Here is a 27,638-nt window from a genome sequence, read left to right as displayed (position 1 = left end):
TATACAGTCCAGTAGGCTATACGGTCCAGTAGGCTATACAGTCCAGTAGGCTATACGGTCCAGTAGGATATACAGTCCAGTAGGTTATACAGTCCAGTAGGTTATACAGTCCAGTAGGTTATACAGTCCAGTAGGTTATACAGTCCAGTAGGCTATACAGTCCAGTAGGATATACAGTCCAGTAGGCTATACGGTCCAGTAGGCTATACAGTCCAGTAGGCTATACGGTCCAGTAGGATATACAGTCCAGTAGGATATACAGTCCAGTAGGTTATACAGTCCAGTAGGCTATACAGTCCAGTAGGCTATACGGTCCAGTAGGTTATACAGTCCAGTAGGCTATACAGTCCAGTAGGCTATACAGTCCAGTAGGCTATACGGTCCAGTAGGCTATACAGTCCAGTAGGCTATACGGTCCAGTAGGATATACAGTCCAGTAGGATATACAGTCCAGTAGGTTATACAGTCCAGTAGGTTATACAGTCCAGTAGGTTATACAGTCCAGTAGGATATACAGTCCAGTAGGCTATACGGTCCAGTAGGTTATACAGTCCAGTAGGTTATACAGTCCAGTAGGTTATACAGTCCAGTAGGTTATACAGTCCAGTAGGCTATACAGTCCAGTAGGCTATACAGTCCAGTAGGTTATACAGTCCAGTAGGTTATACAGTCCAGTAGGTTATACAGTCCAGTAGGTTATACAGTCCAGTAGGTTATACAGTCCAGTAGGTTATACAGTCCAGTAGGCTATATGGTCCAGTAGGTTATACAGTCCAGTAGGCTATAGAGTCCAGTAGGTTATACAGTCCAGTAGGATATACAGTCCAGTAGGTTATACAGTCCAGTAGGCTATACAGTCCAGTAGGCTATACGGTCCAGTAGGTTATACAGTCCAGTAGGCTATACAGTCCAGTAGGTTATACAGTCCAGTAGGCTATACGGTCCAGTAGGTTATACAGTCCAGTAGGTTATACGGTCCAGTAGGCTATACGGTCCAGTAGGCTATACAGTCCAGTAGGTTATACAGTCCAGTAGGCTATACGGTCCAGTAGGTTATACAGTCCAGTAGGTTATACGGTCCAGTAGGCTATACGGTCCAGTAGGCTATACAGTCCAGTAGGCTATACAGTCCAGTAGGTTATACAGTCCAGTAGGTTATACAGTCCAGTAGGCTATACAGTCCAGTAGGCTATACAGTCCAGTAGGTTATACGGTCCAGTAGGTTATACAGTCCAGTAGGCTATACGGTCCAGTAGGTTATACGGTCCAGTAGGCTATACAGTCCAGTAGGATATACAGTCCAGTAGGTTATACAGTCCAGTAGGCTATACAGTCCAGTAGGCTATACAGTCCAGTAGGTTATACAGTCCAGTAGGCTATACGGTCCAGTAGGTTATACAGTCCAGTAGGCTATACGGTCCAGTAGGATATACAGTCCAGTAGGCTATACAGTCCAGTAGGTTATACAGTCCAGTAGGTTATACAGTCCAGTAGGTTATACAGTCCAGTAGGATATACAGTCCAGTAGGTTATACGGTCCAGTAGGCTATACAGTCCAGTAGGATATACAGTCCAGTAGGTTATACGGTCCAGTAGGTTATACAGTCCAGTAGGTTATACGGTCCAGTAGGCTATACAGTCCAGTAGGATATACAGTCCAGTAGGTTATACAGTCCAGTAGGTTATACGGTCCAGTAGGCTATACAGTCCAGTAGGTTATACAGTCCAGTAGGTTATACAGTCCAGTAGGCTATACAGTCCAGTAGGTTATACAGTCCAGTAGGTTATACAGTCCAGTAGGCTATACAGTCCAGTAGGCTATACAGTCCAGTAGGCTATACAGTCCAGTAGGTTATACAGTCCAGTAGGTTATACAGTCCAGTAGGCTATACAGTCCAGTAGGTTATACGGTCCAGTAGGTTATACAGTCCAGTAGGTTATACAGTCCAGTAGGCTATACAGTCCAGTAGGCTATACGGTCCAGTAGGCTATACAGTCCAGTAGGCTTTACGGTCCGGTACGGAATATTAGCAAAATAAATTATTATGGAATTATTATGGTGGATCGAACTGCTCATGTAGCTTACCATGAGAAACAAAAGTAAAGGGGAAAAGATGTTTATATGCCACAGTATCCCGTCTAAGATCAGCATATCCCAGGCATCTTATCCGGATTTCTCATAACTAGGAAGCTTTTTCGGTTATTGTAAACAGGATATGAAATTGATATACGTCAACTCAAAAACAGAATACTTGAGAATCCTGAATATTAACAGGATATTGTGTGCATGTAAACGTGGTCAATGTCTTTGCCATCACTTCCTATGAACGAAAACAGCTCCTAGACATCAGAACAGCAATCACTAACATCAATTTGGATGAACATTTCTTCTTCAACAAGTCAGCAGCTCTGGTTGTTCTGCTTACTCCAGACCAGGCCCTGATCCCCAGGACACCAGGCCCTGATCCCCGGGACACCAGGCCCTGATCCCCAGGACACCAGGCCCTGATTCTGGGACACCAGGCCCTAATCTCCGGGACACCAGGCCCTGATCCCCGGGACACAAGGCCCTAATCCCCGGGACACCAGGCCCTGATCCCCGGGAAAAACCAGGCCCTAATCGCCGGGACACCAAGCCCTAATCCCCGGGACTCGAAAGAGAGGCAGGCGAGGCGTCATCCTGACGAGACTAAGTCGGCGAGCAAATAGACCGCCATTGACCTCTGTTCTATTGGCAAATGTGCAGTCACTGGAGAACAAACTGGATGAGTTCAGTTCGAGACTATCCTATCAGCAGTACCAGATTTTTATTTATTTATCTTATGTTTCTCAGAGTCGTGGCTGAATGAGGACATGGATAATATAAATCTTGCTGGTTTTTCTATGCATCGCCAAGACCGGATGGCAAACTCGGATAAGAGTGTTTGTCTTTGTTAACAACAGCTGGTGCGCAAACTCTAATATAAAGGAAGCCATAAGCAAACATGAAATGTTCACCCAGAGGCCATTGATTTAATGAAATCTACACAAGGCTCTCCCTCGCCCTCCATTTGGAAAATCAGACCATAACTCTATCCTCCTGCTTACAAGCAAAAACTCAAACAGGGATGTACCAGTGATGTGCTCAATATGGAAGTGGTCCGATGAAACGGATGCTAACACAGGCTGGAATATGTTCCGGGATTCATTCGACAACATTCAGGAGTCATCCCTATAGTGTCCATAAATACATACCCCAACCAGAAGCCATAGATTACAGGCAACATCCGCACTGAGCTAAAGGCTAGAGCTGCTGCTTCCATGAAGCAGGACACTAATCCGGACGACTAATCCGGACGCTTGTAAGAAATCCCTCTATGTCCTCCAACGAGCCATCAAACAGGTAAAGCATCAATACTGGAATGAGATTTAATCCTACAACTGCGACTCTGACGCACGACGGATGTGGCAGGGCTTGCAAACTATCACGGAATACAAAGGGAAACCCAGCCACGAGCTGCCCAGCGACGCAAGCCTACCTGACGAGCTAAATGCCTTCGAGGCAACACTGAACCATGCATGAGAGCACCAGCTGTTCCGGACCACTGTGTGATCTTGCTCTTCGTAGACGATGTGAGTAACACCTTCAAACAGGTTAACATTCGCAAGGCCGCGGGGGCCAGCTGGAATACCAGTATGCGTACTCAGGGCATGCCCTGACCAGCTTCACTGACATTTTCAACCTATCCGTGACCCGGTCTGTAATACCAACTTGTTTCAAGCAGACCACCATAGTCCCCGTGCCCAAGAATGCCAAGGTAACCTGCCTAATTGACTACCGTCCCGTAGCACTCACATTTAGTCATGAAATGCTTTGAAAGGCTGGTCATGGCTCACATCAACACCATCATCCCAGACACCCTGGATCCACCCTCATTTGCATACCGCCCCAACAGATCCACAGATGACGCAACCTCTATTGCACTCCACACTGCTCTCTCCCACCTGGACAAGAGGAATACCTATGTGAGAATGCTGTTCATTGACTACAGCTCAGCACTCAACACCAAAATCCCCTCCAAACTCATCACCAAACTCAGAGCCCTCGGACTGGACACCTCTCTCTGCAACTGGACCCTGGACTTCCTGACAGCCAGCCCCCAGGTGGTGAGGGTTGGCAACGCTGACCCTGAACACGGGGGCTCCTCAGGGGTGTGTGCTTAGTCCCCTCCTGTACTCCCTGTTCACCCACGACCGCAACACCATCATCAAGTTTTCTGATCACACAACGGTGTTAGAACTGATCACAGACGGAGATTTTGCATGTGCCCTAAGATTCTCAAAAGGTCATATACAGTGGGGGAAAAAAGTATTTAGTCAGCCACCAATTGTGCAAGTCCTCCCACTTAAAAAGATGAGAGAGGCCTGTAATTTTCATCATAGGTACACGTCAACTATGACAGACAAAATGAGGAAAAAAAATCCAGAAAATCACATTGTAGGATCTTTAATGAATTTATTTGCAAATTATGGTGGAAAATAAGTATTTGGTCAATAACAAAAGTTTCTCAATACTTTCTATATACCCTTTGTTGGCAATGACACAAGTCAAATGTTTTCTGTAAGTCTTCACAAGGTTTTCACACACTGTTGCTGGTATTTTGGCCCATTCCTCCATGCAGATCTCCTCTAGAGCAGTGATGTTTTGGGGCTGTCGCTGGGCAACACGGACTTTCAACTCCCTCCAAAGATTTTCTATGGGTTGAGATCTGGAGACTGGCTAGGCCACTCCAGGACCTTGAAATGCTTCTTACGAAGCCACTCCTTCGTTGCCCGGGCGGTGTGTTTGGGATCATTGTCATGCTGAAAGACCCAGCCACGTTTCATCTTCAATGCCTTTGCTGATGGAAGGAGTTTTTCACTCAAAATCTCACGATACATGGCCCCATTCATTCTTTCCTTTACACGGATCAGTCGTCCTGGTCCCTTTGCAGAAAAACAGCCCCAAAGCATGATGTTTCCACCCCCCTGCTTCAAAGTAGGTATGGTGTTCTTTGGATGCAACTCAGCATTCTTTGTCCTCCAAACACGATGAGTTGAGTTTTTACCAAAAAGTTATATTTTGGTATCATCTAACCATATGACATTCTCCCAATCCTCTTCTGGATCATCCAAATGCACTCTGGCAAACTTCAGACGGGCCTGGACATGTACTGGCTTAAGCAGGGGGACACATCTGGCACTGCAGGATTTGAGTCCCTGGCGGCGTAGTGTGTTACTGATGGTAGGCTTTGTTACTTTGGTCCCAGCTCTCTGCAGGTCATTCACTAGGTCCCCCCGTGTGGTTCTGGGATTTTTGCTCACCATTCTTGTGATCATTTTGACCCCACGGGGTGAGATCTTGTGTGGAACCCCAGATCGAGGGAGATTATCAGTGGTCTTGTATGTCTTCCATTTCCTAATAATTGCTCCAACTGTTGATTTCTTCAAACCAAGCTGCTTACCTATTGCATATTCAGTCTTCCCAGCCTGGTGCAGGTCTACAATTTTGTTTCTGGTGTCCTTTGACAGCTCTTTGGTCTTGGCCATAGTGGAGTTTGGAGTGTGACTGTTTGAGGTTGTGGACAGGTGTATTTTATACTGATAACAAGTTCAAACAGGTGCCATTAATACAGGTAACGAGTGGAGGACAGAGGAGCCTCTTAAAGAAGAAGTTACAGGTCTGTGAGAGCCAGAAATCTTGCTTGTTTGTCATTGACCAAATACTTATTTTCCACCATAATTTGCTAATAAATTCATTCAAAATCCTACAATGTGATTTTCAGGAATTTTTTTTCTCAATTTGTCTGTCAGAGTTGACGTGTACATATGATGAAAATTACAGGCCTCTCTCATCTTTTTAAGTGGGAGAACTTGCACAATTGGTGGCTGACTAAATACTTTTTTTCCCCACTGTAGCTGCACCATTGAGAGCATCTCACCGCTTGGTGCTACAGAGGGTGGTGAGTACGGCCCAGTACATTACTGGGGCAGAGCTCCCCGGCATCCAGGACCTCTATAGCAGGCGGTGTCAGAAGAAGGCCCAAAACATGTTCAAAGACTCCGGCCACCCAAGCCATAGACTGTTCTCTCTGGTACTGCACGGCAGTGCACCAAGTCTGAAACCAACAGGACCCTTAACAGCTTCCACACCCAATCCATAAGACTGCTAAACAAGAATGCTAAATAACTAATCAAATGGATACCCGGACTACCAGCATTGATTTAAAAATAATAATAATTGATACTACCTTTATATAGCCATGCTAAGGGAGCACCTATACATGTTATCCAGCGCTCAGCTCTCATTAACATGGTTAGCAACATGCAGATTGGAACAATTATGCTAAATACTGCATTCAACTCAGCTAAATACTGGACTACCCCTTTAAAACCAGCTAAAAACTGGACTACCTCTTTAAACCTATCTAAATACTGGACTCCCCCTTTAAACCCAGCTAAATACTGGACTCCCCCTTTAAACCCAGCTAAATACTGTACTACCTCTTTAAACCCAGCTAAATACTGGACTACCTCTTTAAACCCAGCTAAATACTGGACTCCCCCTTTAAACCCAGCTAAAAACTGGACTACCTCTTTAAACCCAGCTAAATACTGTACAACCCATTTAAACCCTCTCTGAAATTCATTAATAAGCACAGTCATTTATTTATGACTATGAATCTCTTCATGATGATTCTACTTTGCCATACAATACACATTCCTCCCATACGCATTCCCTTGTTTTCAATTCAGCAAAGAAATCAGTTATCGTCAGCATTTACACAGTTCAACATTTCAAAATGGAATTTATCCATTTACTTGTGGTGAGACAATTATCTTTTTCATGACAAGCTTGACAACAGACTTGACAGAAATACAAATAGTATCACTTCAATTAGAATCTCATGCCAATCACCATGCCGACAAAGACAACAGGACAGAACGTTGCCATGCACACTGTACAGAACAGTATTAGACAGAGGAAAGGAGAGACAGAGGTAGAGAGCTATAGAAGGACAGCCAGATAGGGCACTGTTAAAATGGTTTATTATGACTGCCAACTCTAACAGAGTAGTTACATTTGGCACTGTTAAAATTGTTTATTATGACTGCCAACTCTAACAGAGTAGTTACATTTGGCACTGTTAAAATGGTTTATTATGACTGCCAACTCTAACAGAGTAGTTACATTTGGCACTGTTAAAATTGTTTATTATGACTGCCAACTCTAACAGAGTAGTTACATTTGGCACTGTTAAAATTGTTTATTATGACTGCCAACTCTAACAGAGTAGTTACATTTGGCACTGTTAAAATTGTTTATTATGACTGCCAATTCTAACAGAGTAGTTACATTTGGCACATGTATCACGAAGATATGTATCACAATTATACAAAAAAATAGTTTTTATTCTCTAATGTTCTAATATATTACATATTCAAGTTTTGTTCCCCCCACACTACTGCATGTTCTGATCTAAGACAATGATTCGGCCCTAGAATGTTCCGAACATTAAGATCCACAAACTTGAGAAACTATTCTCTTAAAGATATTTGAAGGAAATGTTTTATCTTTACTCTTATCACTTTAGATCAAGGTGTTTATCACATTTCATCTTATTGCGTTTCATTAACTTGAAGGGAGTAAAAAAAATAGGTTTTATTTGTATCAGATATAAAAGCGCAATCAAAAATGTTATTTTAATTCTAACAGTGTGTTCTTGTGATAACGTCTCCACTGTAATTTCTATTTGCCCTGAAGGTGATGATATCTCATTCATTTGTATTATACTTATCAATATTTACAATCGTGTGCTCAAGTATATCAATTTCAGGCCACCGTTGCATGCAGGCAACAAGATACAGGGACCTAGCGGGGGAGAGCGGGGTGGGGTGATACCAGTGGAGGGTAGACTGGGGGCGGGTGCCACTACTTTCCTTGTGGGGGATTCAGGCTTCTCGGGGGTCTGTGTCACAACAGTATCGGGCTCTGCCGGAGGTGCAACAGAACCACTAGGAGGAGGCTGTGTCACAACAGTACCAGCCACCGCAGCCACAGCGATGCTGGGAGGAGCGGAAGGGACAGAAACAGACAGCAGTTACTTTGGCAGCAGAGTGAGAGAGAAACAGAGAGGAACAGAAGAAACAGAGATACAGATTAGCAGACAGTGAGAAAGAGACAGAAAGCAATGAGAGAAGTGAGCGCTTTTGGTTCCTGATTGTAGACTTCAAATGTCTTGGAAAGCGTTCAAGAAAAGTATAGGAGGTATCGGACTGGGTGGGTGGTGGTTTCTTGGACTCCTTGGTATTTGGTATTGGACGTGCGTTCAGTGTGGTATCTGGTATTGGACGTGCGTTCAGTGTGGTATCTGGTATTGGACGTGCGTTCAGTGTGGTGTCTGGTATTGGACGTGCGTTCTGTGTGGTATCTGGTATTGGACGTGCGTTCAGTGTGGTATCTGGTATTGGACGTGCGTTCAGTGTGGTATCTGGTATTGGACGTGCGTTCAGTGTGGTATCTGGTATTGGACGTGCGTTCAGTGTGGTATCTGGTATTGGACGTGCGTTCAGTGTGGTATCTGGTATTGGACGTGCGTTCAGTGTGGTATCTGGTATTGGACGTGCGTTCAGTGTGGTATCTGGTATTGGACGTGCGTTCAGTGCAGCAAACATAGAAGACAACACATATCGAATATGGAACTCTGCCACATGTAATTTAGGGGAGCTAGCTCCCCATCTGTAATGGTAATATTCAAACCTTTTGAATATCTAATCAATGACATGGTTGTGGAGCACGTGGGGCCCCCTGAAGTATCAAATCAGCATCCTAATCTTGTCACGTGAGTTGATGAAGGGCTTTTGTGTGCATCTAGAGCCCCGATGTTATGCTCCGTAGCACTGGTTGTCTTGGTGATATTCAGAGAAAGGGAGGAGAGGCAATAGCAAGTCCCTGTACACAGCTGCTACCCTCCCGTGAGTCTCTGGAGGAAACATGGAGAATGGACTGTAGCATCATGGCAACCCTCTCCTAACCTGGCAACCTAACACCTAGGCTGCATCTGAAATGGCACCCTGTTCCCTATAGAGTGGACTACTATGGTCAGCATATGGGCCCTAGTGAACAGTAGTATACTATATAGGGAACAGGGTGCCATTTGGGACATATCCTTACTGTCCTACTCCTTTTCCTCTCCCAGCTGTCCCACACCAAAGGTATGAAGTGTGTGGTGTGAGTTAGGAAGTGTGAAGAGTGAGGTGTGTGGTGTGTGGTGTGAGGTAAGAGGTGTGAGGTGTGTGTGAGGTGTGGGGTGTGTTTGAGGTGTGAGGTGTGAGGTGTGTGTGAGGTGTGAGGTGTGAGGTGTGAGGTGTGTGGTGTGAGGTGTGAGGTGTGGTGTGTGTGGTGTGTGAGGTGTGTGGTGTGAGGTGTGAGGTAAGAGGTGTGAGGTGTGTGTGTGAGGTGTGGGGTGTGTTTGAGGTGTGAGGTGTGAGGTGTGAGGTGTGTGTGAGGTGTGAGGTGTGAGGTGTGAGGTGTGAGGTTTGAGGTGTGTGGAGTGAGGTGTGAGGTGTGAGGTGTGGTGTGTGTGGTGTGTGAGGTGTGTGGTGTGAGGTGTGAGGTGTGAGGTGTGAGGTGTGAGGTGTGAGGTGTGAGGTGTGAGGTGTGTGTGGTGTGAGGTGTGAGTTGTGGTGTGTGTGGTGTGTGAGATGTGTGGTGTGAGGTGTGAGGTGTGTGTGAGGTGTGTGGTGTGTGTACGGTGTGAGGTGTGAGTTGTGGTGTGTGAGGTGTGTGGTGTGAGGTGTGTGTGGTGTGAGGTGTGTGGTGTGAGGTATTAGGTGTGAGGTTTGTGTGGTGTGAGGTGTGTGGTGTGAGGTGAGGTGTGGTGTGTGAGGTGTGGTGTGTGAGGTGTGTGGTGTGAGGTATTAGGTGTGAGGTGTGTGTGGTGTGAGGTGTGTGGTGTGAGGTGTGAGGTGTGAGGTGTGAGGTGTGATGTGTGTGTGAGGTGTGATGTGTGATGTGTGTGTGAGGTGTAAGGTGTGATGTGTGAGGTGTGAGGTTTGTGGTGTGTGTGGTGTGTGAGGTGTGAGGTGTGAGGTGTGTGAGTTGTGAGGTGTGAGGTGTGAGGTGTGATGTGTGTGTGAGGTGTGTGGTGTGAGGTGTGGTGTGTGATGTGTGATGTGTGAGGTGTGAGGTGTGAGGTGTGAGGTGTGTGGTGTGAGGTGTGAGGTGTGTGTGGTGTGTGAGGTGTGCGGTGTGAGGTGTGAGGTGTGAGGTTTGTGGTGTGAGGTGTGTGTGAGGTGTGAGGTTTGTGTGTGTGTGAGGTGTGAGGTGTGAAGTGTGAGGTGTGAGGTGTGAGGTGTGCGGTGTGTGGTGTGAGGTATGTGGTGTGTGGTGTGAGGTGTGTGGTGTGAGGTGTGAGGTGTGAGGTGTGTGTGAGGTGTGAGGTGTGTGTTTGTGTGAGGTGTGAGGTATTGTGTGAGGTGTGGGGTGTGAGGTGTGTGTGAGGTGTGAGGTGTGTGTGTGAGGTGTGGGGTGTGTGTGAGGTGTGTGAGTGAGGTATGAGGTGTTTGGTGTGAGGTGTGAGGTATGTGGTGTGAGGTGTGAGGTGTGAGGTGTGTAGTGTGTGTGAGGTGTGTGGTGTGTGGTGTGAGGTGTGAGGTGTAAGGTGTATGGTGTGAGGAGTGTGGTGTGTGGTATGTGTGAGGTGTGTGGTGTGTGTGAGGTATGTTGTGTGTTGTGTGTGGTATGTGGTGTGTGGTGTTTGGTGTGTGGTTTGTGTGAGGTGTGAGGTGTGAGGTGTGTGGTGTGTGGTGTGTGTGAGCTGTGTGGTGTGTGGTATGTGGTGTGTAGTGTAGTGTGGTGTGAGGTATGTGATGTGAGGTGTGAGGTGTGTGGTATGTGGTGTGAGGTGTGAGGTGCGTGTTGTGTGGTGTGAGGTGTGAGGTGTGAGGTGTGTGGTGTGAGGTGTGGTGTGTGAGGTGTGTGGTATGTGGTGTGTGGTGTCAGGTATGAGGTGTGTGGTATGTGGTATTTGGTGTGTGGTGTGTGGTGTGGTGTGTGGTGTGAGGTGTGAGGTGTGAGGTGTTTGGGTGAGGCATGTGATGTGAGGTGTGTGGTGTGTGGTGTGAGGTGTGTGGTGTGAGGTGTGTGATGTGAGGTGTGTGGTGTGAGGTGTGAGGTGTGTGATGTGAGGTGTGTGTGTGTGTTGTGTGTTGGGTGTGTGGTGTGTGTGTGGTATGTGTGTGGTATGAGGTGTGTGGTGTATGGTGTGTGGTATGTGTGTGGTGTGTGGTGTGTGGTGTGTGGTATGAGGTGTGTGGTGTGTGGTGTGTGGTATGAGGTGTGTGGTATGTGGTGTGTGGTATGAGGTGTGTGGTGTGTGGTACGTGTGGTCCTCTGTAGCTCAGCTGGTAGAGCACGACGCTTGTAACGCCAAGGTAGTGGGTTCGATCCCCGGGACCACACGTACACAAAAAAAATTATGCACGCATGACTGTAAGTCGCTTTGGATAAAAGCATCTGCTAAATGGCATATTATATTATTATTATTATGAGGTGTGTGGTGGGGGGTGTGTGGTATGTATTTGGTATGAGGTGTGTGGTATGAGGTGTGGGGTGTGTGGTGTGTGGTATGTGTGTGGTATGAGATGTGTGGTGTGTGGTGTGTGGTGTGTAGTGTGTGGTATTTGTGTGGTGTGTGGTATGTGGTGTGTGGTGTGTGGTGCGTGGTGTGTGGTGTGTGTGAGGTGAGAGGTGTGTGGTATGTGTGTGGTGTGTGGTATGTGTGTGGTGTGTGGTGTGTGGTATGAGGTGTGTGGTATGTGGTGTGTGGTATGAGGTGTGTGGTGTGTGGTATGAGGTTTGTGGTGTGTAGTGTGTGGTATGTGTGTGGTATGAGGTGTGTGGTGTGTGGTATGAGGTGTGTGGTGTGTGGTGTTTGGTATGTGTGTGGTATGAGGTGTGTGGTGTGTGGTATGAGGTGTGTGGTGTGTGGTATTTGTGTGGTGTGTGGTATGTGGTGTGTGGTGTGTGGTGTGTGTGAGGTGTGAGGTGTGTGGTATGTGTGTGGTGTGTGGTGTGAGGTGTGTGGTGTGTGGTATTTGGTGTGAGGTGTGTGGTATGTGTGTGGTGTAAGGTGTGTGGTGTTTGTGAGGTGTGAGGTGTGAGGTGTGAGGTGTATGGTATGTTTGTGGTGTGTGGTGTGTGGTATGTGTGTGGTGTGTGGTATGTGTGTGGTATGTGGTATGTGGTGTGAGGTGTGTGGTGTGATGTGTGGTGTGTGGTGTGTGGTGTGAGGTATGTGGTATGTGGTATGTGTGTGGTGTGAGGTGTGGTGTGGTGTGTGGTGTGTGGTGTGTGGTGTGTGGTGTGAGGTGTATGGTATGTGTGTGTTGTGTGGTATGTGTTGTGGTGTGTGGTGTGTGGTGTGTGGTGTGTGGTGTGAGGTGTGAGGTGTGGTGTGTGGTGTGTGGTGTGTGGTATGTGGTGTGTGATATGTGGTGTGTGGTGTGCGGTATGTGGTGTGTGGTGTATGGTGTGTGGTGTGTGGTGTGGTGTGGTGTGTGGTGTGTGGTGTTTAGTGTGTGGTGTGCGGTGTGGTGTGTGGTGTGTGGTGTGAGGTGTGTGGTATGTGGTATGTGTGTGGTGTGTGGTGTGAGGTGTGAGGTGTGTGGTGTCAGGTGTGAGGTGTGTGGTGTGTGGTGTGTGGTGTGTTGTGTGTGGTGTGTTTGAGGTGTGAGGTGTGTGGTGTGGTGTGTTGTGTGTGGTGTGTGGTGTGTGGTGTGGTGTGGTGTGTGGTGTGGTGTGTGGTATGTGGTGTGTGGTGTGTGGTATGTGTGTGGTGTGTGGTATGTGTGTGGTGTGTGGTGTGGTGTGTGGTGTGAGGTATGTGGTATTTGGTATGTGTGTGGTGTGTGGTGTGTGGTGTGGTGTGGTGTGGTGTGTGGTGTGGTGTGGTGTGGTGTGTGGTGTGTGTTGTTGTGTGAGGTATGTGGTGTGTGGTGTGTGGGGTGGTGTTTGGTGTGTGGTGTGTGGTGTGGTGTGGTGTGTGGTGTATTGTGTGTGGTGTGGTGTGAGGTGTGTGGTGTGTGGTGTGTGGTGTGTGGTGTGTGGTGTGTGGTGTGTGGTGTGGTGTGTGGTGTGTGGTGTGTTGTGTGTGGTGTGTTGTGTGAGGTGTGTGGTTTCAGGTGTGAGGTGTTGTGTGTGGTGTGTGGTGTGTGGTGTGTGTGAGGTGTGAGGTGTATTGTGTGTGGTGTGGTGTGTGGTGTGTGGTGTGTGGTGTGTGGTGTGTGGTGTGTGGTATGTGGTGTGTGGTATGTGGTGTGTAGGTATGTGGTGTGAGTAATGTGGTGTGTGGTGTGTGGTGTGTGGTGTGAGGTATGTGGTGTGTGGTGGTGTGTGGTGTGTGGTGTGTAGTGTGTGTGTGGTGTGTGGTATGTGTGTGGTGTGTGGTGTGGTGTGTGGTGTGAGGTAGTGGTATTTGGTATGTGTGTGGTGTGTGGTGTGTGGTGTTGTGTGGTGTGTGGTGTGTGGTGTGGTGTTTGGTGTGTGGTGTGAGGTATGTGGTATGTGGTATGTGTGTGGTGTGTTGTGTGGTGTGGTGTGGTGTGTGGTGTGTGTTGTTGTGTGAGGTGTGTGGTGTGTGGTGTGTGGTGTGGTGTTTGGTGTGTGGTGTGTGGTGTGGTGTGGTGTGGTGTGTGGTGTGTGGTGTGTGGTGTGTGGTGTCATGTGAGGTGTGTGGTGTGTGGTGTGTGGTATGTGGTGTGGTGTGGTGTGTGGTGTGTGGTGTGTTGTGTGAGGTGTGTTGTGTGATGTGTGTGGTTTCAGGTGTGAGGTGTTGTTTGTGGTGTGTGGTGTGTGGTGTGTGTGAGGTGTGAGGTGTGTTGTGTGTGGTGTGGTGTGTGGTGTGTGGTGTGTGGTGTGTGGTGTGTGGTGTGTGGTGTGTGGTGTGTGGTGTGTGGTGTGTGGTGTGTGGTATGTGGTGTGAGGTATGTGGTGTGAGTAATGTGGTGTGTGGTGTGTGGTGTGTGGTGTGAGGTATGTGGTGTGTGGTGGTGTGTGGTGTGTGGTGTGTAGTGTGTGGTGTGTGGTGTGTGGTGTGTGGTGTGAGGTGTGTAGTGTGTGGTGTGAGGTGTGTGGTGTGTGGTGTGTGGTGTGTGGTATGAGGTATGAGGTATGAGGTGTGAGGTATGTGGTGTGAGGTGTGTGGTGTGAGGTATGTTGTGTGTGGTATGTGGTGTGAGGTATGTGGTGTGTGGTATGTGGTGTGAGGTGTGAGGTATGTGGTGTGAGGTGTGTGGTGTGTGGTGTGAGGTGTGTGGTGTGTGGTGTGTGGTGTGAGGTATGTGGTGTGTGGTATGTGGTGTGAGGTGTGAGGTATGTGGTGTGAGGTGTCTGGTGTGAGGTGTGTGGTGTGTGGTGTGTGGTGTGAGGTATGTGGTGTATGGTATGTGGTGTGAGGTGTGAGGTATGTGGTGTGTGGTATGTGGTGTGAGGTGTGAGGTATGTGGTGTGAGGTGTGTGGTGTGTGGTGTGAGGTGTGTGGTGTGTGGTGTGTGGTGTGAGGTATGTGGTGTGTGGTATGTGGTGTGAGGTGTGAGGTATGTGGTGTGAGGTGTGTGGTATGAGGTGTGTGGTGTGTGGTGTGTGGTGTGAGGTATGTGGTGTATGGTATGTGGTGTGAGGTGTGAGGTATGTGGTGTGTGGTATGTGGTGTGAGGTGTGAGGTATGTGGTGTGAGGTGTGTGGTGTGAGGTATGTGGTGTGTGGTATGTGGTGTGAGGTATGTGGTGTGTGGTGTTATTTTACTTGAATTGTTTCCTGTTATTCTAGCTGTTGCTTTACTGCATGATCCCTCTCAGTCTTCTCCTTCCCTGTTCACTTCTCTCTCTATTGTGTTATGTTCCCTCTCTCTTCCTGTGTGTGGGTAGCAGCTGGCAGAGACGCTTCTCTGAGGCAAAGGGGAAATTACCTGAGTCACTGTGGCGAGGCAGAATAGGGGCTAAGTAAGGACTCCCATCCCATATCTCTTTTAATAGCTTTCTGCTGTCCTTAATTACAATAAATAATGCTGTCAGCCTCCCTCAGAACAGAGTCACGCAGGGCTTACTGCCATCGGAGGAGGAGGACATCTAAATATAAATATTACAGAGAATAATTTAATAGTATATAGAGGATAGAGATGGGAGATGCTTATTAGATACTAATGTTCAATGTAGAAAAATCCAGGGGTTTAAAGTACTTAAGTAAAAATACTTGAAAGTACTACTTAATACCCTTTTACCCAAAAGTACTTATTACATTTTGAATGATTAGTAGGACAGGAAAATAGTCCAATTCACGCACTTACAGTATCAAGAAAACATCCCTGGTCATCCCTACTGCCTCTGATCTGGCAGATTCACTAAACACAAATGCTTAGTTTGTAAATAATGTCTGAGTGTTGGAGTGTTCCCCTGGCTATCTGTAATAAATAAACATAATAAAATGGTGCTGCCTGGTTTGCTTAATATAAGCAATTTGAAATTATTTATACTTTTACTTTTGATACTTAAGTATATTTTAGCAATTACATTTACTTTTGATACTTAAATATATTTAAAACCAGACACTTTTAGACTTTTACTCAAGTAGTATTTTACTGGGTGACTTTCACTTTTACTGAATCATTATCTATGAAGGTATCTTTACTTTTCCACCTCTGGAGAAGAAAACAAGAGTTCATGCCGTATTTATCGTTTTCTCACTCTAGTTAATCTCAACGTTAGTCTGTAGTGTAGTTTAATGACGAATACATGATAAGGCGATGTCTGTATCCGCCATGACGCTGAGACAGCGACTACGTCACAAACGCCACCCTATCCCCTATTTAGTGCACTGCTTTTGATCAGGGTCAGAGTACTGAACTAAATAGGGACTAGGGTGCCGTTTGGAACCAGGGCACAGTGTTGTAGGGGGAGTATGAGGAAGGATTCCCTGCAATCAGAGCGTGATTCAAACACCTGATTTTCAATGGGAAATTGTCAAATCAAGACAGCGCCACAATCAAGTAACCCCCTCATACAAAGAGCTAGCAGTCTGCACTGATGTCATCAAGTATATCTACTTCCCAACAGAACAAAGAAGATAGTGTTCTGTTCACTGTGTTTCCTGTCCTCATGTATACATCCGTGACCTCTGTAAAGAGAATTACTTACTGATGAACCTCCCAGACCACATACTTTAGTATGGTGACAATATGTCGACAGGATCTGCTTCCCAAATGGCACCCTATTTCCTATGTAGTGCATAACTTATGACCAGAACCCTCCCTACGGGCGAGGGAGGGAAGTTGTCAGTTAGGGGAGGGGGAGGGAGGGGGGTGGGTTGTCAGTTAGGGGAGGGGAGGGAGGGTGGGTTGTTAGTTAGGGGAGGGGGAGGGAGGGAGGGGGTTGTCAGTTAGGGAGGGGGAGGGGGGGTTGTCAGTTAAGGGAGGGGAGGGAGGGGGGTGGGTTGTCAGTTAGGGGAGGGGGAGGGAGGGAGGGGGGTTGTCAGTTAGGGGAGGGGGAGGGAGGGAGGGGGGTTGTCAGTTAGGGGAGGGGAGGGAGGGGGGTGGGTTGTCAGTTAGGGAGGGGGAGGGAGGGTGGGTTGTTAGTTAGGGGAGGGGGAGGGAGGGAGGGGGGTTGTCAGTTAGGGGAGGGGGGAGGAGGGAGGGGGGTTGTCAGTTAGGGAGGGGGAGGGAGGGTGGGTTGTTAGTTAGGGAGGGGGAGGGAGGGGGGTTGTCAGTTAGGGGAGGGGGAGGGAGGGGGGTGGGTTGTCAGTTAGGGGGAGGGGGAGGGAGGGTGGGTTGTTAGTTAGGGGAGGGGAGGGAGGGAGGGGGGGTTGTCAGTTAGGGGAGGGGGAGGGAGGGGGGTTGTCAGTTAGGGGAGGGGGAGGAGGGTGGGTTGTTAGTTAGGGGAGGGGGAGGGAGGGAGGGGGGTTGTCAGTTAGGGGAGGGGGGAGGGAGGGGGGTTGTCAGTTAGGGGAGGGGGAGGGAGGGGGGTGGGTTGTCAGTTAGGGGAGGGGAGGGAGGGTGGGTTGTTAGTTAGGGGAGGGAGGGAGGGAGGAGGGGGTTGTCAGTTAGGGAAGGGAGGGAGGGAGGGGGGGTTGTCAGTTAGGGAGGGGGGAGGGAGGGTGGGTTGTTAGTTAGGGGAGGGGGAGGGAGGGAGGGGGGTTGTCAGTTAGGGGAGGGGAGGGAGGGTGGGTTGTTAGTTAGGGGAGGGGGAGGGAGGGAGGGAGGTTGTCAGTTAGGGGAGGGAGGGAGGGTGGGTTGTTAGTTAGGGGAGGAGGGAGGGAGGGGGGTTGTCAGTTAGGGAGGGGGAGGGAGGGAGGGGGGTCTGTCAGTTAGGGAGGGGGAGGGAGGGTGGGTTGTTAGTTAGGGGAGGGGGAGGGAGGGAGGAGGTTGTCAGTTAGGGGGAGGGTGTTTTAGTGGGGAGGGAGGGAGGGAAGTTGTCAGTTAGGGGAGGGGGAGGGAGGGGGGTGGGTTGTCAGTTAGGGGAGGGAGGGAGGGTGGGTTGTTAGTTAGGGGGAGGGGAGGGAGGGAGGGAAGTTGTCAGTTAGGGGGAGGGGGAGGGAGGGGGGTGGGTTGTCAGTTAGGGGAGGGAGGGAGGGTGGGTTGTTAGTTAGGGGAGGGGAGGGAGGGAGGGGGTTGTCAGTTAGGGAGGGGGAGGGGGGTTGTCAGTTAGGGGAGGGAGGAGGGAGGGAGGGGGGGGTTGTCAGTTAGGGGAGGGGGAGGGAGGGAGGGGGTTGTCAGTTAGGGGAAGGGGAGGGAGGGTGGGTTGTTAGTTAGGGGGAGGGGGAGGGAGGGAGGGAGGTTGTCAGTTAGGGGAGGGAGGGTGGGTTGTTAGTTAGGGGGAGGGGGAGGGAGGGAGGGAGGTTGTCAGTTAGGGGAGGGAGGTGGGTTGTTAGTTAGGGAGGGGGAGGGAGGGAGGGGGGTTGTCAGTTAGGGGAGGGGGAGGGAGGGGGGATTGTCAGTTAGGGGAGGGGAGGGAGGGTGGATTGTTAGTTAGGGATGGGGAGGGAGGGAGGATTGTCAGTTAGGGGAGGGGGAGTGAGGGAGGGTTGTCAGTTAGGGAGGGGGGAGGGAGGGTGGATTGTCAGTTAGGGAGGGGGAGGCATGGGGGGGTTGTCAGTTAGGGGGAGGGAGGGGGGGGTTGTCAGTTGGGGGGGTTGTCAGTTAGGGGGAGGGGAGGGAGGGGGGTTGTCAGTTAGGGGAGGGGGAGGGAGGGGGGTTGTCAGTTAGGGGAGGGTGAGGGAGGGGGGGTTGTCAGTTAGGGGAGGGGGAGGGAGGGTGGGTTGTCAGTTAGCGGAGGGAGGGGGGGAGGTTGTTCAGCTCATTTGGAGTGGAGTTGTTCCTCCTGGGTGCTGACCGAAGTCCAAATGACACCCTATTCCCTATGTTGTGCACTACTTTCTACCCGGGCCCATAGGGTTCTGGTCAAAAGTAGTGCGCTATATAGGGACTAAGGTGCCATTTAGAACACAGAGGGGTCTATAACCCCAATCTACCATCTCTCTAAAGCACACACCCACCCCACTGTCTGCAACACTATTCATCCAAGATGGCGTAGCAGTGCGGTCGTGTTTTCTGTAGTGTCCTTGTGTAAATAGCCAGTTTTTTTGTCTATTTTGTATATATTTCTCAACTTTACTTTTCATTCTTTAACTAAATATACTTTCCTGCAACCCGCCTCACCCAACGTGGAAAGGATTCTATTATTTCTTTATAACTTTTATCAAGAACCTTAAGCTGAAACTAGTCTAGCTGCAACCACCGTTAGCGGTCTAAACCATTGTCCGTGGCACTACCCACCAGCCAGCTCTAGCTCTAGCCTGGACAATTTGTCGGCCAGTCTGCACAGCGTGCTATCGACCCAGAGCATATCGGATTTTCTGCCGGAATCACTGGAACCTAGCGCCGGATCATCGCAACTATCTAGCTGCAACCGAATGGCTGTTGTCGTTGGCTAATTACCATTGCCCCTTAGCAAGCACCAGTTAGCCTTGAGCTAGCCTCGAGCCAGGCGGGAACTCCTAGTGTTGACACGGAACCCTGCCGATCCAACACGACTGGTCTGCCGACGAAATCGTCTGATGTGGTTTCAACAGGCTTCCCGTTACAACGTCGCCCACGAAGATCCATCTGCTAGCCCCGGCCCGCTAGCACACGCAAGCCGTGCCTCTTGCTTGCCAGTGCTGTAGCAGCCCCCGAACTACCTCCGAACTCTCCTATTGCTGTTCACCGGACCTTATGATAACTCAGCTATACAGCTGATGCCTGCTGGACTGTTCCTTTATACGGTACCGTATCCTGTTTATGTTTAGCCTCAGCCCAAACTGGGTCGCCATTACCAGCTGTTGTCTTAGCTCTCTCGAATAACACCTGTGATTGCTTTATGCCTCTCTCCCATGTCAATATGCCTTGCTTATTGCTGTTTCGGTTATTTCTTATTGTACTATTTCACTATAGAGCCCCCAGTCCAGCTCAACCTGCCTTAGATAGCTCCTTTGTCCCCCACCTCATACACGAAGAGACTGACTGTACTCATATCCTTCCATATCCTTGTCTGTACATAATGCCCTGAATCTATTCTACAACGCCCGGATATCTGCCACTGTTATTCTCTGTACCCAACGCAGTAGAAGACCAGTTCTTAAAGCCTTTAGCCGTATCCTTATTCTACTCCTCCTCTGTTCCTCTGGTGATGTAGAGGTTAACCCAGGCCCTGTAGCCCCGAGTATCACTCCTACTCCCCTACTGACTTCTGTAACCGTAAAAGCCTTGGTTTCTTGCACGTTAACATCAGAAGCCTCCTCCCTAAGTTTGAGTTATTCACTGCGTTAGCACATTCCGCCAACCATGATGTTCTAGCAGTGTCTGAATCCTGGCTTAGGAAGGCCACCAAAAATTCAGAAATTTCCATCTACAACAACAACATTTTCCGTCTCGATAGAACTGCCAAAGGGGGTGGGGTTGCAATCTACTGTAGAGTTAGCCTGCAGAGCTCTATCGTACTATCCAGGTCTGTGCCCAAACTGTTTGAGCTTCTACTTCTAAAAATCCATCTTTCTAGAAATAAGTCTCTCACTGTTGTCGCTTGCTACAGACCCCCCTCAACCCCAAGCTGTTCCCTGGACACCATATGTGAACTGATTGCCCCCAATCTATCCTCAGAGTTCGTACTGCTTGGTGACCTAAACTGGGATAGCTTAACACCCCGGCTAACCTACAATCTAAACTAGATGCCCTCAATCTCACACAAATCATCAACGAACCTACCAGGTACAACCCTAAATCTGTAAACATGGGCACCCTCATAGATATCATCCTGACAAATTCACCCTCTAAATACACCTCCGCTGTCTTCAACCAGGATCTCAGTGATCACTGCCTTATTGCCTGCATCCGTAATGGGTCCGCGGTCAAACGACCACCCCTCATCACTGTCAAATGCTCCGTAAAACACTTTAGCGAGCAGGCCATTCTAATTGACCTGGCCCGGGTATCCTGAATGGATATTGACCTCATTCCGTCAGTAGAGGATGCCTGGTTGTTCTTTAAAAGTGCTTTCCTCTCAATCTTAAATAAGCATGCCCCATTCAAAAAATTCAGAACTAAGAACAGATATCGCCTCTGGTTCTCCTCAGACTTGACTGCCCTTGACCAGCACAAAAACATCCTGTGGCGTACTGCATTAGCATCAAACAGCCCCCGCGATATGCAACTTTTCAGGGAAGTCAGGAACCAATATACACAATCAGTTAGGAAAGCAAAGGCTAGCTTTTTCAAACAGAAATTTGCATCCTGTAGCACTAACTCCAAAAAGTTTTGGGACACTGTAAAGTCCATGGAGAATAAGAGCACCTCCTCCCAACTGCCCACTGCACTGAGGCTAGGAAACACTGTCACCACCAATAAATCTACAATAATCGAGAATTTCAAGAAGCATTTTGCTACGGCTGGCCATGCTTTCCACCTGGCTACCACTACCCCAGCCACCAGCTCTGCACCCTCCGCTGTAACTTGCCCATGCCCCCTCCGCTTCTCCTTCACACTCCTTCACGGTTTCCAAGCTGGTCATGGGTGTACCTCAGCCACCCTCAAGGTCCTAAACGATATTATAACCGAGATCGATAAAAGACAGTACTGTGCAGCCATCTTCATCGACCTGGCCAAGGCTTTCGACTCTGTCAACCACCGCATTCTTATTGGCAGACTAAATAGCCTTGGTTTCTCAAATGACTGCCTCGCCTGGTGCACCAACTACTTCTCAGATGGAGTTCAATGTGTCAAATCGGAGGGCCTGTTGTCTGGACCTATGGCAGTCTCTATGGGGGTGCCACAGGGTTCAATTCTTGGGCCGACTCTATTCTCTGTGTATATCAATGATGTCGCGCTTGCTGCTGGTGACGCTCAAATCAAATCAAATTTTATTGGCCACATGCGCCGAATACAACAGGTGCAGACATTACAGTGAAATGCTTACTTACAGCCCTTAACCAACAGTGCATTTATTTTTTTATAAAAAAGTAAAATAAAACAACAAAAAAGTGTTGAGAAAAAAAGAGCAGAAGTCAAATAAAATAACAGTAGGGAGGCTATATATACAGGGGGGTACCGGTGCAGAGTCAATGTGCGGGGGCACCGGCTACTTGAGGTAGTTGAAGTAATATGTACATGTGGGTAGAGTTAAAGTGACTATGCATAAATAATTAACAGAGTAGCTGCAGCGTAAAAATATGTGGTGGGGGGTGGGGGTGGGAGGGGGCAGTGCAAATAGTCCGGGTAGCCATGATTAGCTGTTCAGGAGTCTTATGGCTTGGGGGTAGAAGCTGTTAAGAAGCCTTTTGGACCTAGACTTGGCACTCCGGTACCGCTTGCCGTGCGGTAGCAGAGAGAACAGTCTATGACTAGGGTGGCTGGAGTCTTTGACAATTTTGAGGGCCTTCCTCTGACACCGCCTGGTATAGAGGTCCTGGATGGCAGGAAGCTTGGCCCCAGTGATGTACTGGGCCGTACGCACTACTCTCTGTAGTGCCTTGCGGTCGGAGGCCTTGCCATACCAGGCGGTGATGCAACCAGTCAGGATGCTCTCGATGGTGCAGCTGTATAATTTTTTGAGGATCTGAGGACCCATGCCAAATCTTTTCAGTCTCCTGAGGGGGAATAGGCTTTGTCGTGCCCTCTTCACGACTGTCTTGGTGTGTTTGGAGCATGATAGTTTGTTGGTGATGTGGACACCAAGGAACTTGAAGCTCTCAACCTGTTCCACTCAGTCCTCTTTTTTTTTCCTGTAGTTGAGGGAGAGGTTGTTATCCTGGCACCACACGGCAAGGTCTCTGACCTCCTCCCTATAGGCTGTCTCATCGTTGTCGGTGATCAGGCCTACAACTGTTGTGTCGTCGGCAAACTTAATGATGGTTTTGGAGTCGTGCCTGGCCCTGCAGTCATGGGTGAACCTCTATGCGACGACACCATTTTGTATACATCTGGTCCTTCATTGGACACTGTGTTAACAAACCTCCAAACGAGCTTCAACGCCATACAACACTCCTTCAGTAGCCTCCAACTGCTCTTAAACACTAGTAAAACTAAATGCATGCTCTTCAACCGAACGCTACTTGCACCCTCCCACCCGACTAGAATCACTACTCTCGGCGGGTCTGACCTAGAATATGTGGACAACTACAAATACCTAGGTGTCTGGTTAGACTGTAAACTCTCCTTCCAGACTCACATTAAGCATCTCCAATCAAAAGTTAAATCTAGAATCGGCTTCCTATTTCGCAACAAATCCTCCTTCACTCATGCTGCCAAACATGCCCTCGTAAAACTGACTATCCTACCGATCCTTGACTTCGGCGATGTCATTTACAAAATAGCCTCCAACACTCTACTTAGCAAATTGGATGTAGTCTATCACAGTGCCATCCGTTTTGTCACCAAAGCCCCATATACTACCCACCATTGTGACCTGTACGCTCTCGTTGGCTGGCCCTAACTACATATTCGTCGCCAAACCCACTGGCTCCAGGTTATCTATAAAATCACTGCTAGGCAAATCCCCATCTTAGCTCACTGGTCACCATAGCAACACCCACCCGTAGTCTGCGCTACAGCAGGTATATCTCACTGGTCAACCCCAAAGCCAACACCTCCTTTGGCCGCCATTCCTTCCAGTTCTCTGCTGCCAATGACTGGAACGAACTACAAAAATCTCTGAAGCTGGAGGCGACTCTTATCTCCCTCACTAACTTTAAGCATCAGTTGTCAGAGCAGCTTACCGATCACTGCACCTGTACACAGCCATTCTGAAATTAGCCCACCCAACTACCTCATCCCCATATTGTTATTTATTTTGCTCATTTGCACCCCAGTATCTCTATTTGCACATCATCTTTTGCACATCTATCACTCCAGTGTTAATACGAAATTGTAACTATTTTGCACTATGGCCTATTTATTGCCTTACCTCCATAACTTACTACATTCGCACACACTGTATATATATTTTCTGTTGTATTTTTGACTTTATGTTTTGTTTTACCCCATATGTAACTCTGTGTTGTTGTTTTTATCGCACTGCTTTGCTTTATCTTGGCCAGGTCGCAGTTGTAAATGAGAACTTGTTCTCAACTGGCTTACCTGGTTAAATAAAGGTGAAATACAGGTAGTCCCTATGTACTTAAAATAACAGTCCTTGCAGCAAAAATCAGTGCATCCAAACAGTTAAACGATTGTGGTGTTCATGTTCTCCTCAGAAAAAGGAGGTAGCGCACCCTGGGTACACTCACCGACCCTACTCCCTCTCTCTCCCCACCCCACTGGATCCTACTCCCTCTCTCTGCCCACCCCACTGGACCCTACTCTCTGTCTCTCCCCACCCCACTGGATCTTACTCCTGCTCTCTCCCACCCCACTGGATCCTACTCTCTCTCTCCCCACCCCACTGGACCCTACTCCCTCTCTCTGCCCACCCCACTGGATCCTACTCCCTCTCTCTGCCCACCCCACTGGATCCTACTCTCTGTCTCTCCCCACCCCACTGGATCCTACTCCCTCTCTCTCCCCACCCCACTGGATCCTACTCCCTCTCTCTGCCCACCCCACTGGATCCTACTCCCTCTCTCTGCCCACCCCACTGGATCCTACTCCCTCTCTCTGCCCACCCCACTGGATCCCTACTCCCTCTCTCTGCCCACCCCACTGGATCCCTACTCCCTCTCTCTCCCCACCCCACTGGATCCTACTCTCTGTCTCTCCCCACCCCACTGGACCCTACTCCCTCTCTCTGCCCACCCCACTGGATCCTACTCCCTCTCTCTGCCCACCCCACTGGACCCTACTCCCTCTCTCTGCCCACCCCACTGGACCCTACTCCCTCTCTCTCCCCACCCCACTGGATCCTACTCCCTGTCTCTCCCCACCCCACTGGATCCTACTCCCTCTCTCTCCCACCCCCACTGGATCCTACTCTCTCTCTCTCCCACCCCACTGGATCCTCACTCCCTCTCTCTGCCCACCCCACTGGATCCTACTCCCTCTCTGCCCACCCCACTGGATCCTACTCTCTGTCTCTCCCCACCCCACTGGATCCTACTCCCTCTCTCTGCCCACCCCCACTGGATCCTACTCCCTCTCTGCCCACCCCACTGGATCCTACTCCCTCTCTCTCCCCACCCCACTGGACCCTACTCCCTCTCTCTGCCCACCCCACTGGATCCTACTCCCTCTCTCCCCCACCCCACTGGACCCTACTCCCTCTCTCTGCCCACCCCACTGGATCCTACTCCCTCTCCCCACCCCACTGGATCCTACTCCTCTCTCTGCCCACCCCACTGGATCCTACTCCCTCTCTCTGCCCACCCCACTGGATCCTACTCCCTCTCTCTCCCCACCCCACTGGACCCTACTCTCTGTCTCCCCACCCCACTGGATCCTACTCCTCTCTCTGCCCACCCCACTGGACCCTACTCCCTCTCTCTGCCCACCCCACTGGATCCTACTCCCTCTCTCTGCCCACCCCACTGGACCCTACTCCCTCTCTCTCCCCACCCCACTGGACCCTACTCCCTCTCTCTGCCCACCCCACTGGATCTTACTCTCTGTCTCTCCCCACCCCACTGGATCCTACTCCCTCTCTCTCCCCACCCCACTGGACCCTACTCCCTCTCTCTGCCCACCCCACTGGATCCTACTCTCTGTCTCTGCCCACCCCACTGGATCTTACTCTCTGTCTCTCCCCACCCCACTGGACCCTACTCCCTCTCTCTCCCCACCCCACTGGATCCTACTCTCTGTCTCTCCCCACCCCACTGGACCCTACTCTACACTCTATATCCGGCCACCCACCCCACCCGCCACCCCCCAGCCCCTGGGTACTCACAGGTCATTGTCGGTCTCGGTGCGGGTCTTCTGCTGGCGCCGGTAGACCATGAAGACCGTGACGGCCACGGCGATGAGGAGACCAGCAGCTACTACCCCTCCCAACACACCCAAGACTCCTCCGGGAGGACCCCGGGCCATCGGCTTCTCTGTGGAGGAGAGGGGAGAGGGATGATAGTTAGAACGAGAGAGGAGATACAGTTCAGAACATCACCTGGAGAAAGCGAGAGGAGTGACAGTTCAGAACATCACCAGGAGAAAGAGAGAGGAGTGACAGTTCAGAACATCACCAGGAGAAAGAGAGAGGAGAGACAGTTCAGAACATCACCTGGAGAAAGAGAGAGCAGAGACAGTTCAGAACATCACCTGGAGAAAGAGAGAGGAGAGACAGTTCAGAACATCACCTGGAGAAAGAGAGAGCAGAGACAGTTCAGAACATCACCTGGAGAAAGAGAGAGGAGTGACAGTTCAGAACATCACCTGGAGAAAGAGAGAGGAGAGACAGTTCAGAACATCACCTGGAGAAAGAGAGAGGAGTGACAGTTCAGAACATCACCTGGAGAAAGAGAGAGGAGTGACAGTTCAGAACATCACCTGGAGAAAGAGAGAGGAGAGACAGTTCAGAACATCACCTGGAGAAAGAGAGAGGAGAGACAGTTCAGAACATCACCTGGAGAAAGAGAGAGGAGTGATAGTTCAGAACATCACCCGGAGAAAGAGAGAGAGAGAGAGAGACAGAGAACTGTAGACTACTTCATCACTGACGTCAACCCAGAGTCTTTCAGAGTGTTCACAGTAAGCCCACTGACACCCCTATCAGATCACAGCAAAATCACATACTTGAACAGAGCAATACTCAATCATGAGGCATCAAAGCTAAAGGAACTGAATAATATTAAGAAATGCTATAGATGGAAGGAAAGTAGTGTAGAAGCCTACCAAAAAACAATAAGGCTACAACAAATTCAATCTCTTTTAGACAACTTCCTGGACAAAATGTTTCACTGTAATAGTGAAGGTGCAAACTTGGCAGTAGAAAACCTAAGCAGTATATTTGACCTCTCAGCTTCCCTATCAAATCTAAAATGTCAAGCAGACAACCTAAGAAAATTAACAACAATTGCAAATGGTTTGATGAAGAATGCAAAAACCTAAGAAAGACATTTAGAAACCTATCCAACCAAAAACATAGAGACCCAGACAACCTGAGCCTACGCCTTCACTATGGTGAATCACTAAAACAATACAGAAATACACTACGTAAAAAGAAGGAACAGCACGTCAGAAATCAGCTCAATGTAATTGAAGAATCCATAGACTCTAACCACTTCTGGGAAAATTGGAACACACTAAACATACAACAACATGAAGAGTTATCTACCCAAAACGGAGATGTATGGATAAACCACTTCTCCAATATTTTTGACTCTATAACAAAGAACAAACAAATGACTAGTTCATTTCCTCAGTGAAAACAATGTACTCAGCAAATGTCAAATTGGCTTTTTACCAAATTACTGTACGACAGACCACGTATTCACCCTGCACACCCTAATTGACAGTCTGCAGCACCCGGCCTCACCCTACTAGAATCTGAAGTCAAATGTCTACTGTTTGCTGATGATCTGGTTCTTCTGTCCCCTACCAAGGAGGGCCTACAGCAGCACCTAGATCTTCTGCACAGATTCTGTCAGACCTGGACCCTGACAGTAAATCTCAGTAAGACAAAAATAATGGCGTTCCAAAAAAGGTCAATTTGCCAGGCCCACAAATACAAATTCCATCTGGACACCATTGCCCTAGAGCACACAAAAAACTATACATACCACGGCCTAAACATCAGCACCACAGGTAACTTCCACAAAGCTGTGAACGATCTGAGAGACAAGGCAAGAAGGGCCTTCTCTGCCATCAAAAGGAACATAAAAGTAGACATACCAATTAGGATCTGGCTACAAATACTTCAATCAGTTATACAATAGGACCCATTGCTCTTTATGGTTGTGAGGTCTGGGGTCTGCTCACCAACCAAGAATTCACAAAATAGGACAAACACCAAATTGAGACTCTGCATTCAGAATTCTGCAATAATATCCTCAGTGTACAACGTAAAACACCAAATAATGCATGCAGAGCAGAATTAGGCCAATATCAAAATCCAGAAAAGAGCCATTAAATTCAACAACCACCTAAAAGGAAGCGATTCCCAAACCTTCCATA

General features: G+C 48.9%; 1 protein-coding gene across 3 annotated transcripts in view; it reads right to left on the bottom strand.

Moving 5' to 3' along the window:
- Positions 1–25,562, bottom strand: part of LOC121567861 (actin cytoskeleton-regulatory complex protein PAN1) — a 130,409-nt gene extending 104,847 nt beyond the window's left edge. For 2 of the 3 annotated variants that reach the window (XM_045212601.1, XM_045212602.1), the window contains exon 1: positions 25,420–25,562. In XM_045212601.1, the coding sequence (XP_045068536.1) occupies positions 25,420–25,559 (140 nt within the window). In that variant the 5' untranslated portion in view covers positions 25,560–25,562. Of the gene's footprint in view, positions 1–7,787; positions 8,086–25,419 lie in introns of those variants that run through there. The other variant, XM_045212603.1, reaches the window with a different exon arrangement.
- Positions 25,563–27,638: the final 2,076 nt, after the last annotated feature.

Source organism: Coregonus clupeaformis, unplaced genomic scaffold (assembly GCF_020615455.1).
Source record: "Coregonus clupeaformis isolate EN_2021a unplaced genomic scaffold, ASM2061545v1 scaf0029, whole genome shotgun sequence".
NCBI lineage: Eukaryota > Metazoa > Chordata > Actinopteri > Salmoniformes > Salmonidae > Coregonus > Coregonus clupeaformis.
Note: the sequence above shows the minus strand (reverse complement) of the source record. Positions and strands in the feature narration are given on the sequence as shown.